This window comes from Balearica regulorum, chromosome 2 (assembly GCF_011004875.1).
Source record: "Balearica regulorum gibbericeps isolate bBalReg1 chromosome 2, bBalReg1.pri, whole genome shotgun sequence".
NCBI lineage: Eukaryota > Metazoa > Chordata > Aves > Gruiformes > Gruidae > Balearica > Balearica regulorum.
In genome coordinates this window covers 17,894,718-17,914,890 of record NC_046185.1, presented here as the reverse complement: position 1 = coordinate 17,914,890, position 20,173 = coordinate 17,894,718, and the positions used below count along the sequence as shown (strand labels likewise).

The 20,173-nt window shown below is 33.8% G+C and overlaps 1 protein-coding gene across 1 annotated transcript in view; it reads right to left on the bottom strand.

Annotated features, from left to right (window-relative positions):
* The window catches only part of CSMD3 (CUB and Sushi multiple domains 3), a 727,509-nt gene that overhangs the window by 359,264 nt on the left and 348,072 nt on the right, over positions 1-20,173 (bottom strand). The window contains exon 12 of the mRNA XM_075743489.1: positions 15,578-15,690. Within this exon, the coding sequence (XP_075599604.1) occupies positions 15,578-15,690 (113 nt within the window). The remainder of the gene's footprint in view (positions 1-15,577; positions 15,691-20,173) is intronic.

Below are 20,173 nucleotides of genomic sequence, written 5' to 3'. Positions count from 1 at the left end.
AGTGCTTAATGGTTTTTATCGTTGTATATGAAGGTATTTTATAACTTAAATAAGATCTACAAATGCCGTGTAGAAAACAGCTATAACACTTATGCTATAGGTTTTTTCATACTTTCAGTAGTTAAGCTTATTATAAGATTTATTATTGCAACTATTCGTATAACCTACAGCTATTACGTTTATATCTGGTTTAAGTAGCTGCAAGAAAAACTGTCTAAAAATAATGTATGGTTGTTGGTAATAAATAATAAATTGCTGGTAGCCATTGGGACTTAACAGCAAGAAAGGGACTGCATTCAACAGTGTGAACTACGCAGTCCATTTTTGCCAGAGACAATGAAGGTTGTAAATTTTTTTTCCTCAATTCAGGCAAAATTTTAAACTGTGTGTTTTTTAACTGTGTGTTAATTAGATAATCTGAATGTTAGACTTAAAAAGTGAATTGGACAAAGAAGAAATTCTTAGTTCTTTTTATATTATATTCCCTTTTGTTCGTAACTGAGTGTAACAACAGGTCCCGCTGAAGCGTGAGTTACTCTTATATCGCTTCCTCTGGCTACATCTGGATGGCATAGCACTCATCATCCCAGTTTCTTCAGATCATCGCTCTGAAATGCCTCAAGAAGGAAGAATTTCAAACCCCACTTTGTGGATTTGAAGAAGATTTTTACAGATTAGGTGTTCAAAATTTCACCTAGTATAAATTTTCAAAGTTCTTACTTTAAATTTGGAATAAGCACAGCTTGTATCCCTCACTATTTCCAAGAATTCAGTTCAGTTTTAAATAATGCCACTAATAGATCTTCTACTCATTTCCATTTAATATTAAATGCCTACTAAAGTTCACTTCCTAGGTTTTATTGTATTTGGCTTGAGAACTCATTTGTTTAATGTCATCTAATTAATTCCATCAGATTAACTTCTGTATTTGCTCAGTAATGTACCTTAATGCTCAGAGAAAGTTGTCATAGCTTCTCTTTAATTATCATTTAATAAAGCCATTGGTTATGGTACCTATTTAGTAAAGTCCATTTTCTTCTCAAATTGGTCTCTGTAACAATCCGAACAGTTCAAGTGAAAATTCTTAAGTGACTAACAAAAGCAATAACCAAGATATAAGTTAGTTTTCAGGCACATGCTCACATCTCTGTATTTTTCCCCAGTAATTTAAAATGCAGACTAAATGGATATTCTACCTTGTGATTTCATAAGAATATATTTTTCCATTTTTGTTGATCATTAAAAAACCCAAAAAACCCTACTACCTAAGGTGTCTTCAGTTCCATTTAGAAGAAAAAAACATGTAATTTGCAGAAATGAAAACAATTGCCTCAATTGCCTTTCTGTAACGTTGAAGTTTCTTGAAACAATTTAAAATTTCCAAGACACAGTAGCCTCAAATACTTCTCTTCTAAGTCCCAGTTACAAATAGTTCAAAATAGTTTCTCCAGACACAGCTTAGCTGAGAAGTCAGATGTGGCCTTCTTTCATTAACTGTGTCCACCACCTGTCAGTCGGTATTAATAAAGCATTCACCACTGAATCGGCAACTTCATGTCATTGTACCTTGATGATGCAGTGGTACCTTCATGTGGGTACAGGTCCAGGAACTGGCTCCCAACCACTCACTGTATCTACAAGCCAGGCAAAATGGCATGTTGTTCAATGTGTCAAATAAGTGAACTGAGACATTTAGTTGAAAATGTATATACATGTAATTCTTCTAGACTACTCAGCTGTAAAATATGTCTGTGTGTGCATATATATTTTTTTTAAATATTGAAAGGTGTTTCAACTTGAGGGAGTCTAGTTTCTTATGCCATGGTAAAGGAAAAATATAGTACTCTAATTCTTACAGACCATAAAGGAACAGGTATTTTTCTGGTAGTTCTCAATGTGTCAAAACTAAACCATGGAAAATTGTCTCCAAGGGATGCTGGATTGATATAAAAAGGTTTTTGTTGGCAGTCATATGACAAGCAAGTTAGAAGAGTTTTAAAATAATTTAAAGAGGAACTACATAAACAAAAAATGGGCAAATTTCCATTCAAAAATCCTTATTTTTCCTGCTTTTAAAAAGAAAAAAAGTATTGAAAAAACCTCTTTTTTCCCCTGATTATTTTCAGAATGATATAATTTATAAATGTTGGCAACTCTGTAGAAACTTCAGATGTTTTGTGAAACTTAAAGCTATAGACAAAATAAAAGAAGGAATTTTTCATGGAAAGCATAGGGAAAGAGTTATTTACTCTCATTATTTCTGCCTCCCCTCCCCCTCTCCATTTAAAAGTAAGAAAGATGTCTCTTGTCTTTTTTCTTTCTTTTTTTTTTTTTTTTTTTTTTAAAGCATAGAATCATAGATTAACAGAACCATGCAGGTTGGTAGGGACCTCGAGAGATCATCTAGTCCAATTCCCCTGCTCAAGCAGGATCACCTAACTTACAGCAGGTTGCCCAGGACCACGTCTGGTCAAGTTTTGAATCATCTCCAAAGACAGGTACTCTGAAACCTCTCTGGGCAACCTGTTCCAGTGTTTGACCATCCTCACAGTAGAAAAAGTGCTTTCTTACATCCAGATGGAATTTTATATGTTTTAATGTGAAGCAATTGCTTTTTCTGAGTACTACTGAGAAGAGTCCGGCTCCCTCTTTTTCATTCATTCCCATCAGGTATTTACAGACATAGGTAAGATCCCCCTATGCCTTCTCCTCTCCTGGCTGAACAGCTGCAGTGTTCTCATCCTCTTCTCCTGTGAAAGCTGCTCCAGCCCTGTAATCATCTTTGTGACCCTGTGACTTGCTCCAGTAAGTCCATACATTTCTCGTACTGGGTAGCCTAGAGCTGGACACAGTACTCCAGATGTGAGTAACAGCAAGTTAGAGAATTCCTTCCTATGGTAGATGTAAAATTTCAAAAATCTTATAATATTCCACAAGATTTGGATGGCAGAGAAAGCTTCAACTAGTTTTGTACACATAAGTACACAGAAATATATTATTCATATGGGTATACTTCATTAATTATTTTCATCAGAGGATAATACTTTTTTGCTTATATTTATTATTAGAAAAAGCAATAATTCATTCATTTGTTCTCTAATTCTCACAAGAGGCCTATCTACTCTAAGGATGTGTCATAATTAACATGAAAATCCTTTTTTAATTTATTCTGTCAGGTAATGTCAAATTCTGACTTTATCATTGTCTCAATCTATTAATGTCAGTTTCTAAATCCACAAGTGTAGAAGCTTGCACTTGAACTCTAGAGATTTGAGAAAAAAAAAAATCATTCTGAATATTCATTATCTTTTTAGAGTGAATGGCACCAAAGATTGCAACAAAAGCACATTTTCTGGAAAATCGTTAAGTTCAGCTAGTCATATAAACTTGGAACTTCCTAGGGTTTCTTTGCTGTCCACGTTCTCAGGTATACAATCAGATTTCATGATGGTACCTGAAGCTGAAAAGAGTTTTAGATCATTTACTCTCATTTTGTGTTACTTCAGCTGACCTGAAGTTCACTCTTTACAAGAACCGCAAGAATTTTGATATCCAAATATTTCAGCCTTGAGAGAGGAAAAAAAAGAAAGACAGAGGGAAGAAAAGAGAGAGAGGGAAGAAAAAGAGAGAAAGAGAGAAAAGAAAAAAGAAAAGAAAGAGGTGGGAGAGCAGAGAAGAGAGTGCCCCTGGCAAATTGATCTTTTCACGTAAATGGAAGGACTTTTCTACATATGGAGAAACTATTAATTGCAAATAAGAAATTATATGACCAGACATTAAAACACATAAAATGAAATAAAACAAATTTGGCAGATATTTTGAGCTGTTGCTTAGAGAAAACAAAGGAAAGACTCAGTGGTTGGACACATTAGCACCACCTTAGAGCATTGGCCAGTCCATGCAGTATTATGTTTTCTGAAAAAAATTAATCTTTTAGTGTTTTGCACATGCTGCAGGTGGTTAAATAAACACACAAACAAAAAGCTAAAGCTAAAGGCAGATGCCACCCTCTTCCCATCTATACACAACAGAAAAAAAGAAACTGTAATATATCGCAAGGGAAACATTCCTTACCGTCAACTGACCAGATAACATGTACATACAATAACTCAACTGCTCAAGAGCTGTAAATTAATCAGCTTGGAATCCCTCCTTAATTCTTGGAATATGTATAATATATAAAGAAAAGAAAAAGCTTAGATTTAGAATTCCAGGAGAGAAGATGATGTTGTATTTTTTGATGTGACAACATAGCGGCAAAGGCACCCTCTCTTATGATATTAGAGACTGGCTTTTTTCTCTAAGTTTTAAGGAATTCAAACTCACATTACACATCTCACAAATACTTTAATAACAAATTTGTGGCATCATGGGGATCTTCAATTTGTCATTCTGCACTTTTCATATATCATGAAATATTTTATCCATAGAAATATATGATGAAGGAATGAAAGACAAAGGAAAGAAAAAAAAAGAAAATAACTCACAAATTTCTGGCAGTCTTTCTGAGAGAGTACAATGGCTAATTCAAAAGTATAAGTCATTAATTAAACATAACATGATTATGGATTTTAACTGAATTATTGAAGTTTTTATCTGTATTTCATGTGCATTGCTAATAGGTGTACTAAAACCCATGTACTCGGTGCTTTATTTCATATTTGTAATTTCCAAAAGAATATGACACCATGGTAAACAAAAAGTCTTATTTTAGATATAATGATAAAAGGGATGTTCAATATATATTTCAGATATCCAACATGAATTATCAACCTATATAAGCCTAAAGACATGTTGTAAATTAAAAATTAAGACTCTCTATAATAAATATTTTCTATAAAAGCAAAAAAAGCCAGCGAACATCAAGTAGAAATTCACATAATGTTCTCCGTGCCACAGAAACTAGCTTTTAATAAACTGTTGTTTCAGCACCAGCAAAATACTATAAGGATTCAATCATACAAAAAAGTTGGCAATAACACCAATAAAAATGAAAGTATGGACTCAGCAGTTCATAAAATTATTAATGTGTTTAATGCAAGGAAATTTAATGTTTAATGCACTATCAGCGCACCACCTTTGGAACTAAACATCATCCTGTAGAGAGCTGGTGCACTAGTTTTAGCTGGGATAGGGTTAATTATCTTCACAGATGTTCATATGGTGCTATGTTTTGGATTTGTGATTAAAATAGTGTAGATGACACAGGGATGTTTTACCTACTGCTGAGCAGCGCCCACAACACCAAAACTTCTTCCACTTCTGACCCCACCAGCGAGCAGGCTGGGGGTGCACAAGGAGTTGGGAGGGGACACAGCCGGGACAGCTGACCCCAGCTGACCAGAGGGATATTCCATCATGCTCAGCAATAAAAATGTGGAAAAGAAGGAGGGGGATGTGTGTCTTTCAGAGCTATGGAGTTTGTCTTCCCAAGTAACTGTTATGTGTGATGGAGCTCTGCTTTCCTGGAGATGGCTGAACACCTGTCTGCCCATGGGAAGTAGGGCACGAATTCCTTGTTTTGCTTTGTGCATGCAGCTTTTGATTTACCTATTAAACTCTCTTCATCTCAGTCCATGATTTTTATCACTTTTACCCTTTTGATTCTCTCCTCCATCCTGCTGTGCAGGGTGTGAGAACACGGCTGTGTGGGGCTTAGCTGCCTGCTGGGGTTAACCCACAACAGCTGGGCAAATCTAAAACTTTATAGCTCATAGGCATTTTCTCTGGAAATATGTTACAGAAAATGCCAACCAACAGCAAACTGAAACAAAAAGACATCAATAAATGTAAGATACACTCTAATACAATATAATTAATTAATAGAGGTTTCTCAGAACATGAAAATAAATGATGAAAAGGCACTGTTGATGTATTTTTTTCCTAGCATAATAGCACTTACAGAAATTAATTATTGACTTGGGAGAGAAAGGAAAAGGAAAAGGAAAAAAAAAAAAGAAAAAAAGAACTTTCTCAGATTCTCACGGCATAATGCTTGGCAATATGTAAAACTCAGAAGTCGAAGTAAAAAACCTCAACCAGTTATGCTGATCCTTCTGAGTGTTTTAGCTGGAAACATTTTGAAAAACCTCCATACATACAAACATTTTAAATTTAAGTTCTGACTGTATTTTAAATATAGTGCCTACCTGCTTGTAGCTATCCTAAATACTGAAGTATACAAAACCAACCAAGGAGCTTCACTCTTTATCCAACCAAGTAAAATAAATTTCTAGCTCTCTTTTCCTCCAAATGAAGCTGTTCCTTAGTCAATGGCTAAAGAAATTTAGCAACAACAACTACGTCATGATGTTACTTCAGCAAACAGGTGGAAATCCTGCTTCTGTTACCCTTTCACGAGCTGATGTGGCAGGAAATGCATCTTAGTGTTTGGAAAGAAGACATCGCCAGAGGCTGCCACATGCTGTCCTTCACCACTTCAAGGAAGTTGGTGCAATGCAGGGGGACCTCCATCAACTCAAATTCAAGTGGGGTAAAAGGAGACCAATCAGGCATACCAAATTCTCACTGTTGTAAAATATGCAGAGAACAGAGCCAGGCTTGAACTAAGAGATCATGGCTAGTTGGTGGAGAACACAAAAGATACGTATTGTAAATACTGAGGTAAATTTAATCGGAGATAAATCAGATACTAAATAGGGACACAGAACTCTATTCATGGCACTTTTCAGAGCTTCAGCTAAAGGTATTCTAACAGCTATTCCATCATGTTGGGGTTTCAAATTCTACCCTTTGCCCAGAAGGATCTTCCCAAAAGCATGAATTGCTTTGATATCTGTCTATGGGTACTTGCTTTTAGTTACAGAGCTAAAGTTCAGAAATGCTCATAAGAAAATTTTCACGTAACTCCCACAAATATACAAGAAGTTTTGACTATATTTTTTATCCCCAAACCAGCAATAAATAGTTAGTCTTTTGTAACATATGTGCTTAATACATAAGACAACAGAACTGAATACAGTTAAATACACACTGAAATGCTGAGGAGGATGAATCAGACTAACAGCCATTTAGCCCAGTGTCTTGGTTCAAGAAGTAGCTAATACTTAAGGACATAGCAAAAGATGACTTTTCCACAAGTAATGTATTCATATTGTTCAGCAGACTAATGTCAGAGCAGAGAAAATCCTTCCACTCTTCTTATAGACAATACTATCACAAAAGGTTTGATTGCTAAATGCTTTTAAATATTGTAAAGCAGAAATGGTGACTTAAAGTTTTATTGAACAAAATTAAAAAGTCGTGGGAGTCACCTTCAAATAACAATTTGTCTGACCAGCTCTCCAATGACATGAGGGGAGTAGTAGAAGAAGGATCATAAATTGTGTCTCATGGAAATAATTACCTTCCTTTTAACCAAACAAAACCATTAAGTAGAAATATGAATATTAAATTAAGACTTGTTGAAGACAAATAACATCATTTTATAAATCAACTCAGAGAATATAATGTTAAACAACACTAACATGCAGAGAAATCAGAAATAAAATCAGTAATTAAAAAGAAGCAGCAAGCACCAGTAAATAAATATTTTGGGGAAATAGGTGAAATAGAGATAAAATGCACAATTTCATTTTCTAAGAACATGCTTTTAGACTGAAGACATATTTTCACCAATTTAGTAAAGTTAGCAGAAACATCAAAGTTTCTCAATACCAAAAATACACTCCTTCTAGAAATTATTTTAAGACAACAAAAAACCCCACACCCAAATGCATTCTGATGCAACAGCTTTTTGAGGCACAGTTTATTATTAGTTCTCATATGACCTGAGACCAGTATATTTGTATTCAAAGATTACATATTTACAAGTAATACTGGCAATAATTTATTGAAAAGCTAAATTCCAGTAGCTGCAAACAATTTTGTAATTTTTTAACCTCCTATTATATGAAATTGTTAAGACCTTCATTATAATACAACCTGCACAGACTTTTAAGTAATCAGAACTGCCATTTAAGGAGCTGTTAAAGTTCAAATCGGATGCAATGCTAACCTCTATTTCTCTCTATAAAATATATGAAATAAATATATTGTTTTAAACATTTATAAATTACAAATTATGTATTAAGATTTGACTTTTTCTTAGATTATAAGTATATATGTGTTTAAATACATATGTATATAGCCAAATTGCTGCATGCAGTCTTGATTAAGAGAAGACGGTGGGTAGAACAGCATTAGTCTTTTTATTCAAACTGAAATGAAAAAATATCTTGACACAGATAGATAGGAAATTTCTTATCTCAGCAGTACAATGAACAAACTTTTCTAATAATAAAGATGAACTATCAAAGACTGAGATGTCAAAAGGCCTACTGGAACAAATTAGTAATTAAAAGGGAAAAACCAAAACAAACCAACCAAACAAAACCACACAAAATAATCCCCAAACCCACAAAGTTCTGAAAGAACTTAATTTCTAGCAACAACATATGATCAATTGCAAACTGCCCTCCCAACAAACAAAAAACTTACCAACAACTAATAATTAAAAAATTAGGTACTTCATCAGACAGAAGAACAGAAATTTCTTTTTTTGCCTAGCTGTTTCTGCAGGTGCTGTAAAGCAATAGCAGAATACCTAAGTAATTTTTTGGACCTATGGTCACAAGAAAAGAGTTTGGGTTGGGGCCTCCTTAGACATATGACTTGAAGCTTAAGGAATGTCTGACTTCTTCCTTAAGGTGATCTTAGTACTGTAGGACAGAGGGGCAAATACAACATCTGTATCTGGGCATCTGAAAAGCACAGAGATGTCACCCTGAGATGTAACACATCTGTAGAAATTATAATCACGACCAGATTCAGCTGACGTAGGGATAAAAATGACATCCACAAACCAGCATGGCTTTTCTAAAGGAAAGTCCTGCATTACAAGCCTACCAATTCTTTCCAGAGAGATAAGCCAGCACAGAGATGAGAGAAATCCAGTTTATGTAGACTATTTGCACTTCCAAAGGGCATTTGAGGAAGTGCAAACGGAAGGTTCTTACAGTGACTAGGATCTCTGTCATAAAAAAGACAGGCTATTGATGGATGTTTGCCTAAAATATAGTTAATTAATTGTAAAAGTAAATGGCCAGTTCTTCCAGAGGAGAAAAGTCACTAATGGACTTCTTCAGTATCTAACCTACTTCACAATATATTTGTAGATATGCTGGAAAAGGCAGCAAGCAGTGAGATGACAAAGCTTGCTGATGATACTAGCTTAAATAGAGCAGCAATGAGGACAATCACCTGTGAAGAAATTAAGAAAGGTCCTGTAAAACTGAGTAAGTAGTAAAATGGTAGATTAAATATACTGTATGTTCTATGAAAAGAATGAAAAGGCATCAGACGAAGCCTGTAAAACTGCAGTGAAAAAAAGGAAATATTTCTTTATTGGAATAGCCTTGCCATAAAATGTACAGAATAATAAAATTGTACATGAGTTTAAGAGGAAAAATAATCAGTCATGGATGAAAAAATCTGTCAAGAGTTACTTACCATAAACAGACTGGATTTAGGAAGCCTCTGTGCCACAAACTGCTAAATTCTGAAGAAGTATCACTATCTTATTGCTTGCTCTCTTTTCTCTCTTTTTCTTATGTGATACTCAGTTAAATGGATCTTTACTATGACATTGTACAGATGTTCTCATATTCTTATAATCTAGGGATTACAAACAGGAATTCTACTACCTTATGTTGAATACATTGTTTGAGATTTAGATAAAAAGATTAATAAAACATTTGGATAATACTGACAGATTAGGGTCTATTACTGAAAAATCTTGACATGAGTTGTGGCCAACAAAGCCAGAAGAACAAAGAGAGCAAAATACAGCACCAATTTTCATCTTGGCAGTAAGTTAACAAGGAAGGTGCCCCAGGTTTCTGCAGTGGATGCCCTTTTGCTTAATATATTCAAGAGAGATCTGAAATAGGAATGAGCTTGAATTACTAAGCTTGTCAATAACACACTTTCAGCAGAAATGGAATCAGGTACAGAAAAAGTTGTGCTGTATTTGTAAACTATCCATTGGTTAGTGGAATGGCACAAAAAGTGTTCCTGTTTCTTTTATATAAATATTTCTATATGACAATTTGAACTAATGATGAGACTTAGGAGATTTACAATCATTTGCATTGATTTAGCACAGGGATTTTTGCCATTAATGTGAATCTCTGCTTGTCATTCTTTCTGCAAAATGAAATCAGGATGCACAAGGAATAGAAGTGAGGGTATCAGAATCCAATTAAATAAATCATTGGCATGATCCCGTCTAGTTACTGCACCACAATACAGACACAAACAAAACAAATACATGATGAAAAACACAGAGAAGAGTCGGAAACAGAAATCATCAAAAGAGTGAAAATACCACAAGAAAATATAGACTGAAATGAATAAGACTGAACAGTTCAGAAAGGAGTAGTGCGGCAGAGATTTAATTCCTGATTTTGAAATGCAGAAAGTACAAAAGCTTCACTTCCCCTTTCCTCATAAAAGAAGGATTAGGTAGTATTTAACAAACAAAAGAATCATCTGTCCTGAGAAATCCCAAATTACACAATGAAACTTTTCATGATCTCACTAAGTTCAGTAATTGAAGATTTTTTAAAAATAGTCTATAATATGAACAACAAGAATTAAAGCTATAATTTTTTTCAGCAGAAGGGACATGAAGATATGTTTTATAGATAAGCTACTCTCATAAGTTGTTGAGATGAGACCTTCCTGAACGCTGTATTATGGCAAATGTATCTTACTTCGCACATACTTCCAAAATATGTGTTTCCAGACATAGTTAGAGGACTAACACTGGATTAAACTATCTACCTAATTCAGATCATTCCGTGTTCTGTCACCAACAGAAAAGCAAGTGCTGTTGAGCAGTTAGTCATGGAAAAACATCGGTGTGCCATCTGTGACAAAAAACCTTAGATGTGTCTGCAACTCAGTGCTTACTACTAGGAAAACAGGATGAAAAGCGGATCACAGACTCTGGAAGGCTACCCCAGGCTGCAATAGTACCCCAAGCACTCAGGAACACAAGTCACACTGGTTGAAGCAAGATGAAAGTTATGCTTCAAGCAAAAAGAAATCTTTTGAAATGCTGGGTGTCAGAGTGTAAATCCCATATCCTAAAATTAGATTATCGAAGCAGAAAATTGAATAAGCAAATCTACTTTGCTTCAAATTCACTTTTTTACCTACACTCCTATCTAGTTTGGCATCTTAGACAAGCCTCTTCCAAAACTTATCATTACACTCCAGTCAAAGTAAACTTATTATGCCAATACAGGATAGTTTTGTACTAGAACCATAGATTCGTTTAGGTTGGAAAAGACCTTTAAGATCATCAGGTTGAATCGTTAACCTATGTGTTTCCACTATGTGTTTACATTACTGATTTCATTCCTTAAAATAATTTTTCCTATGATTTTACACCATTATTATTTACTTTATTCTTTAATTCCACTAACTCTGTGACAAAAAGTTTATTTTTAAAAAAGTGTATGACATTTTTATTTAATTTATTCTTTCACATATGTCCAAAGTTACAAAAGGAAGCTATTGCATATGAAAGCCACTGCAATTAGAGTTCTCATGGATAATTTTCCAAGAACTATAATATACCATTGCTAGATTCTCAATTAGTTTTTGCAAAATGAAATGAAGTCACAATTCTTCAAAATCTTATGATCTTAAAAAATGGCTTTCTAGTCTTTGAAGGCTATGCCACAATTTTATTCGTTTATCTCGTATTTTGTGCAGTTGTTTTTTCCTCAATTATAGATGAAGACTATTCAGCTCCAGTGTTTAAATATATTGGAGATTGTTTCTCCGCTATTGTTTAGATAGAAACTTCTTTCCTCTTCACCGTGACTTTGAGAATCTATGTACTTCAGTGACAATATGGCACCACTTCCTGAAACACTGAATGATGAAAAGTATTCATGCAACTTGTCATCAGCAATAACTATTAATTTGTAGTTTCCTTTCACAGCACTGATTTGGGAAGCCTAAAGAGAAGCCATTATTTATTTGTTTTATTTGGTAATTATACAAGCACCACAGTCTGATCTCATATCTAAAGGAGGGACCATGGTTTTCAAATAATCCCCAAAATTATGACTTGGAAATAGTGTACTTACAATTTCAGATTGCTAAATATTCCATCTTTCCACATTAAAAAAATACACACATACATTTGAAGCATGAAAAGAAAACGGCTTACACAACAGTGAGATAAGAAGCAAAATATTTCTCTAATGAGGCAGTGCTTGTATTTCTGTCCTACCCATTCCTGGTATTTATTGTTCTACCTTCCTAAGTAGTTTTATTTTATGGGATACTGAAAAAGAAATTTCAAATCAACAACAAAAACTTATTTACTTTAAAATACTCTCTCCAATGTTTAAATCTCCATTACATATTTAAATAATTAGAATGTGATCTAGCTATTAAAACCATAAAATAACTGCATATGCAACATTTTAATCTAGAAGACGACAAAGACTTACTAGATTCTCTCAAACGGCAGATATATAAAAGAGAATAAACTGTTAGTTCCTTTAATAACATAAAATTAAAAGAATTCTTCAACTGAAAACCTACTAAATTAGAGAATGCAGAGGTATTAAAGAAACCCATTTGTCTATTTCTATTATTACAAATGATATGGCATATTCAAGTCTATTCCAGTCAGAAAGGATGTGACTTTCTGTCTCACACCTTGAGCAAGCATACCATTTTGGGGGACATTGGGTAAAGGGCACTGGGTAATGATATCCCACAACCTTCCCTTCTTCCAGTCATATTCCATGTAGGAGTTGGAATAATCTATATTCTTGAAAATGCCTGCCAGATGCCAACCTAAATGTCAACTAGATTGAAGAATGTCTTTACTAATTTTGATGGGATGATTTTGATTTCCTCTACCTCTGTAGTTAGCTTACTCTCAGGATGCAAAGAAGTAGATATTCAGGTATCAAAACATTTTAGTGGAAAATGATTTTAGCTATTAGCAAATACTGTTATCGAGTACACTATCAAGTAATTAGCTCCAACATAAGCAAGTCTGTAGAATGAAAAAATAGAAGATACAGTATCCATACTATCTACAAGAATTTCATTGTAGTTTAGTAATTTTACTTTGGACAAGCTTTATCAGGTCCGTATAAATGCCCATTAGGAGCTGGAGCACATGAGGAATGCTATTCCCGGTGCTACTCAAGTGCATCTTACGATGCAAAGGAATGTAACTTGTGCCTTTCAAGACAGCTCTGTGATGAAAACTAAAGCAAGGGGAGTGGGAATGATCAGAAGAAGATTCATTTCAAAAATCACACTGATGGATCTAATCTAAAATGCTAATGTAGTTACACCTTTTATGTAAGCAGAAACTTACAAGAGCTAAATATATAATATATATAAATAGATACAGTATCAGCCGTAGTTAGGCGTCTGAGCAGACAGTGGAAATTGTGAGGTAGAAGGGAGTAAGTTATAGGAACAGAATTTGATCTAACCCACTAAAGAGAAATACAAGCAAGTTGGGCATAGATTCTTAGTAATTCATGTAGTCACTTAAGCTAAAATGTCCTCTGATCCTGAGTACCAGAAATCATAATTCTCTTAATTATGAACAATTTTGAGGGAAAAGTCTTTGCAATTTTTTGATTCTAGTAAAGAAGTCAGTGATAGGTCATAGCCCTGAACACACTGTTCTAACTCAATTACTCAGTTTACCTCATTGGACTTACTCTCAACTTCCAATTCACAAGTTCCAAAACATTAATCGCAAAACAGCTGCGTATCCAAAATACTACCCGTTTAGATGTCTCTTTTCAGAGTCTACCATCATTAACAGAAAAGACTTAAACACAAAGAAAATGCAACCAGAAAAGATAGAACACACACACTCTTCCCATTTTAATTAAGGGAACTGATATAAAAAATTATCCCATACTCTAGATTGAGGAATAAAACCCAAAATAATAAAACACCCCCACCCACCACACAATGCCTATCTGTTGGATGCTTGGTGCATTCAAATACTATTTAGTGAGCTAGTGTAAAGTACCAGTGTAGGGCAAGAGAGAAATAGAAACTCAATATCTAGATGTGCAATCACAAAGTTGATTACGTAGAGATGAGATTGTGAATGTTTACCCTTTCTGTCCCCTTCTACCTATTCATATTCAATTAATTTTATTCTTACAAAACTATAGCTTTTAAGAATAAATGTAACTCATGAATAAAACAAGACATAGTGGTAGATTGTAACACACTAGACAATAATCCTCTTCCTTCTTCTAACTAAAATTGTTGCAAGTAAAATTAATTTTACTAGAAAAGAATCCTGCAAATAAAGGAAACAACTACTTGAGCTGTGCAAATTATTTTGAGTTCTGAAAATTATTTCAAGTTCAGATCTAAAAATCTTCCTTTTCCACTTGGCTATGGTTCAAGGTTTGCTATATTAACAAATTCTTACACTTGTTTATACTAATCATTTTTCTTGGCCCTTTCAACAGCTGGAATGTGGAAATCCTGGGTCTTAATAACTACCATACAACAAAGTAGTAAGATCTTTTTATCTTAGTCCACAAGATCTGAATATCAAGAATTCACAAGCCCACTTGTGCCATACCACTATAGAGCTTAATATACACAAACAGCCAAAGGAAAGTTATGGACAGAAAAAAAGCAGGAAATCACATTGTGCAGGTTTACTCCCAATATGCTTATTCATTCCATCTGCCCATCCTCAACAATATCAGCTCAATTTCTAATACACACAGCTGCCGGTTTAACTTTTGCCTTTCCTCTCTCCCTTGTTGATGAACAATTCTCATGAATAATCATACTTTCTATTATCTGGGTTTGGTGATAGGCAGGAACCATGCAATTTAAAAAATTGTTGCAAGAAATACCTGCAACTATGTTAAAGCTAATTAATTCTGTAATAATACAGAAGTGCATAGAAGTATAAGTTATTCTTCAGTTTTTGGTTGATTCTGCTGTTCATGATATATGAAAACTGTATGCTCCCCAAGAAACATCAAATAGCAACAGCTGGTTTATGTTATGCATTATAGGTCCCTCACTTTTCAAGACCATAAAGAACAACATTATTAAGTTTGTCTTGGCTCAAAACTAATAAGTAATTTCAATTATTTGCTTGCAGTGGTTTTTTTCTGATTAATTTTCAAAAGAATGTAGGAAGTATTCATTTCCATTTAGCTTCAAATAATCACAAAATTATTTCATTTTAATATTTTTCAACATGAAATAACAGAAAATAAATGTAAAACTATATGCCAAAAATCAACTGCTGTAAAAACACACCAAATAAAAAGTGTGCAGTTTCATGTGACATAAGACCTTTAAAGAGAACAAATTTCTTTTTTGTATTTCTTTCAACTCAGCTTCCATTTTCTTGTTTTTAAAACTGACAGAACTGGAAATAGAACACATCCTCTAATATGAAAGAAAAACATTTCATAATATTAGCTTAATGTTTGGTTCATCATTAAATCGGCTTCCAATAATGCATTGTTACCTTTGTAGTTAACCTTGAAACCAATTGAGCCCACACTTTCATCCGTTTGAAGGTGCAACCACATCTGATTGCTCATGCTCACAATTAAGTCTGGTACAAAGCTCCCAGTTAACCTACAGAAAAAAGATAATAAATCTGTAAAGCCATTAAGTAACTAGCTTTTTTTTATTATTTTTTGTAAGGAATCTAAATAACTATTAAGTATTTTTTTAATATTTTTAGGTTTTAAATGCATTTTATCAGCTCACACCAAATTAGTTATCTACTGGCTGGTTAGCCAATACAGCTTTCAAGGTTCCAGTGACTGTAGAGTTGATACTAGTCTATAAACACAAGCAACTACTGCTCATGTTGTACTGAAATATTTCACCTCATTTTCAGTTGCTGGTCCAGAAAGACATGCATTTCCACTCATCTTGAACTTTGTTTAGGTTCAAGATGAAATAGTGTGATAGCAAAAAGGAAATGTTGTGAAAGCTGTACTTTTATGTTATATTGATTTCTTTTTTCCCGAAATTTTATCTCAAATTTGCTAAGAGTTTATCAGCTAAAACTGAATGGTGGAAAGTACCAAAACATTTTCCATTTTTGTTAAATGGATCAGAAGCACAAGACTGTATAATAGTGAAAACAGTTAGCTTGGGTTTTTTGCAGTTCTAACCATTCTTTAAAGCTAGCTGAAACTTCAAGTGGACTATTTTAAATATATTTTGCAGTTAATTTTAGTTCTCCCCTCTGGTCTTTTTTAGCTTGTTTCTGTATGAAATACTTGCTGTGGGAGAAATTCATGTCTATTTCCCACATCTGTGTTCACAGATGGAGCTACTACAAAGACTCTTGCCAGAATTGAACAAGTAAATGCCTGGCCAAAATAATGTACTAACTGCTCATTCCCGCACTAAGGGAAAGTGTTTTCAGTGAGTTCAGTCTTTGCCAAATTAATAGATTAACAGGATGTTCCTCAGAAACAACACTGATGTAATGGCTAACAGACTTTTGTTATTGTCACTGGTGAGTGACAGTACATTGTGGGAATATTAAGGCCATTGGGACATTTGTTTTGTCAGAGACAATAATTCCTATGATAAATAGACATCAAAATTTTTATCATTTATATTTTCTGCAGTAAATTATGAATAATTTTTTTAAAAGTTCACACAGTTTTCAGAAACAATATTTTTCAATTAAATAGTACATGAGGAAAAAATACCATTTGAAAAATAATTTTTGAAAATAAGAATCAATCAACAGAACACAGAAATCACTTGTTGCTCTTTTTTAAGTGCTTAGGGATCCCTGTACAATATTTGGGAAGACTTTGGGGCACAGAGCAATAAGATCCAGAAAAAACAGCATTATGTGAAGGAAGCTATTAAAGATAATAATGAAATTCTGCAGTTATGAATTATCCTTTCTTTCCTCCTGGGATTTATGAGACTTCCTCTACCCTGGATTCATTATCTAGATTCCTTTCCTGGAAGTAGGTTCTTATACTTTCCCTTTCAAAAGCTGAGCAGAGAACATTGTCAAGAGCAGAAATGGATAGATGTGATTACGATGCCTCCCTTTTTAGTAAAAAGTTTAATGGTTACGGCACTCAGCAGGGTGTTTTCCACCTCTTCCTCTAGGACTGCAGAACTACCCTCCACATACTAGTGACATACATTCCGCTGAGACAGTACACTGAAGACTAGGTTAGGGGATATTCAGAATATTGCAACACTCTCCATCTGCTGAAGACAATCTGTAATATAGTAGATTGGATCCATGTGCACCCAACACAGCAAGCATATTAAAATAATAAGAATTAGTTTCAGGCCTTAAGCACTGGATTTTCCAAATGTGTGTTACAGGAACCAGTGCCCAAAGGCATATTACATTAAGAGTTCACCTCCAGCAACTGTCAGACCAAGCTGCTGAAAGAAGACTTCCAAACATCCTGAAAAAGTGCTGTGACTGATGTATGGAGGAGGACTCACCATTTCTTTTCCTTCTTCCCCTCTATCCCTCGGTAATAAAACTTAACACTGCTCCATCTTGCAAAGATCTTAGTTCCTTAGGAAAGCACTAAGAATGCCTTCATATTCGTCATCTTGTCAAACACAGCAAAAATGTATTCCGTTCAGATTTGAGCTCACTTAGGTGCTAGGCTCCTTAGCCTGGAGCAGTCTGTCATGTTACTGTGTGCACGTGTATAGACACAGAATTAGACAGGCACCCAGGGAAACTTAACGGCAAGTACTGAAATGGTTTCGGCGTTTTGCTACTTCTGTGATTAGCACGAGCAGAACAGGAATTATCAGGACTCCAAGTCTCAATTTAGGAAGCATAATTCTATCTAAATGCCACTTAAATCCTTTTTGTTTTGTTTTGTTTTGTTTTGTTTTGTTCTGAACCTTCCTATCTAGCCATGCTCAGTAAAACTGGTGGATTAAACACTTGGATAGGTTTCCTGATTTGATAAATTGGAAGATAAATATTTTCACATCACTTACTTATACACAAACTAGATGTAGTCAAACCAATATTCTTCAGCAATTTGCTGGAGGAAGGATAGTTATTTTAAAATTTAAAATCCAAAATTAAACCATAGAATAGCTGATTTATTTGCTATGCATCATATCGCGGACAAAGTCTGCATGGCTTACAGGAGAAAAGTTTTTTACAGTACTCAATTATGTTCCATCTTCCATGTATTTTTTTAAAAATATTTTAATCCTAATAACTTTGACATTGATATTTCTGATCACAGAATATTCAGTGATCATTCCACTGGTAAACAAAAATAATGTATGTGCAGCTGATTATACAATATTATTTAATATTAAAACCTGAGAAATTAATTGACGGATTTTTTGCTTTTCCAGGATCTCCACAGTAATAATTCTTATTTACCTAGTTATTTACAGAACAGATTCTCTTATCATATGTTAACACTTGACAATTTTAATTAACTCTTTTATTAAAGAAAATGACTCAGAATTCCTTCATATTCATGACAAGTTTAATCCTGTAATTTCATCATTTCTCCCCCACAGAGGTCTCATCATAAGACATACTTTTGTAAAATACCAACATCTTTAATGAAATAAAATCTGGACAGAGTGCTTTTCTACATTACTCAAAATTTTAAATATCATTGTACTGTGCCTCAATGTGTTACTGTAATTCAGGTGCCAATGAAAAATAATACTTTAATTACCCGTTAATCAGACGTAGTGAATTAATAAATGCTCTTTTCACATTAGAGGATAGTCAATATAGTTTAGGAATCTAAGAATATCTGAAATTGAATTCCAGCATTATCAGAAATATATATTGAAGGCTTGGTACTGTTACTGTTTAAAATAGAAATTACAGTACTTCCCCACTTAAAGTATTATTAGTAACAATTAGTACATCTGCAATCCACTGAAGAAACTTTGTATTATCCTAAAGTAATTACACCTGAAATACCTGCCAAATGCTGGTCTCTTCATTGAACAGAAGGGATAGAAAGATTACAAAAACAATTGAAAATAAAAGGTCAGATATAGTCTATCCTCTGAAGGATAAATCTAAGGGAGAATTCATGACGAAAATCTACAAATACTGAAACAACTGTATTTTTTGCTCAAAGTTTTGCAATTAATAATATTAATTGAATTAGGAAAGAAAAAAGGTGAACATTGGGTTTAGGGAAGCTACAATATATAAAAATAGTATGAATACTTTTCCATTAAATATAATGCAGGGAATACCATTCTAAGGAATCCTAATTTTGCTATTCTTTTGGGGTTTGACAGGTAGGGGACTGTTATTAAATACATTGTATACTGAACATTTATCACATCTGCTTCAGTTTTGATCTGTGTTTTGATTCTGTGACTCATTTGAACTAATGATAACATAATTATCATTATGATATTATACCTTATTGAGAGGCCAGTTTATTTAATAACAAGAGTTAAATATTATTTGGCCTTTTCCAAAAATCTTTTCTAAATAGCAGTCAGTCCCTTATGGGTAAAATATTGCTTCTAAGCAATAAAAAACACTTTTGTTATTTTTTTGATAAAATTGAGTCAGATTTGTATACAATGTATTTTAAGGGCCCTTCACTTCTCCTACAAAATATTGAATTATTTACTCAGAATGTAATTGGAGCTACATAAAATGACAGGCTACATGTAATATCTAATTACAGTGTCCTGTATATTTCCAAATGGCTGGGGAATAAGCACAATGATTGGATTATACTGCTGTCTTCAAAATTGTAAAAATTAAGGAATAAGATTCTGAATTTGTCTTCTTGAGACTGTTGTTATTATTATAAAACCAGTTATTGTCACAAATTAAATATCTGAGAAATATGGATTCTGAAGTTAATCAATGGTTGTTAAGTGTGTGTATAGATATATATCTGGGCTCACGCATTCCAGAAGAATGCTAATGGATGGTAAAAATCTCATTTAATACTCCGTGCTGTCTGATTTGTAATCATATCTGGTTTAGGTAATATCCTACTCAGATTTTCTCTGTAGTAATTTTCTTCACTACACTAACTAATTTTTTGAGTTACCTACAGTAGTCAATAAGCACTTCATGGTCAGGATC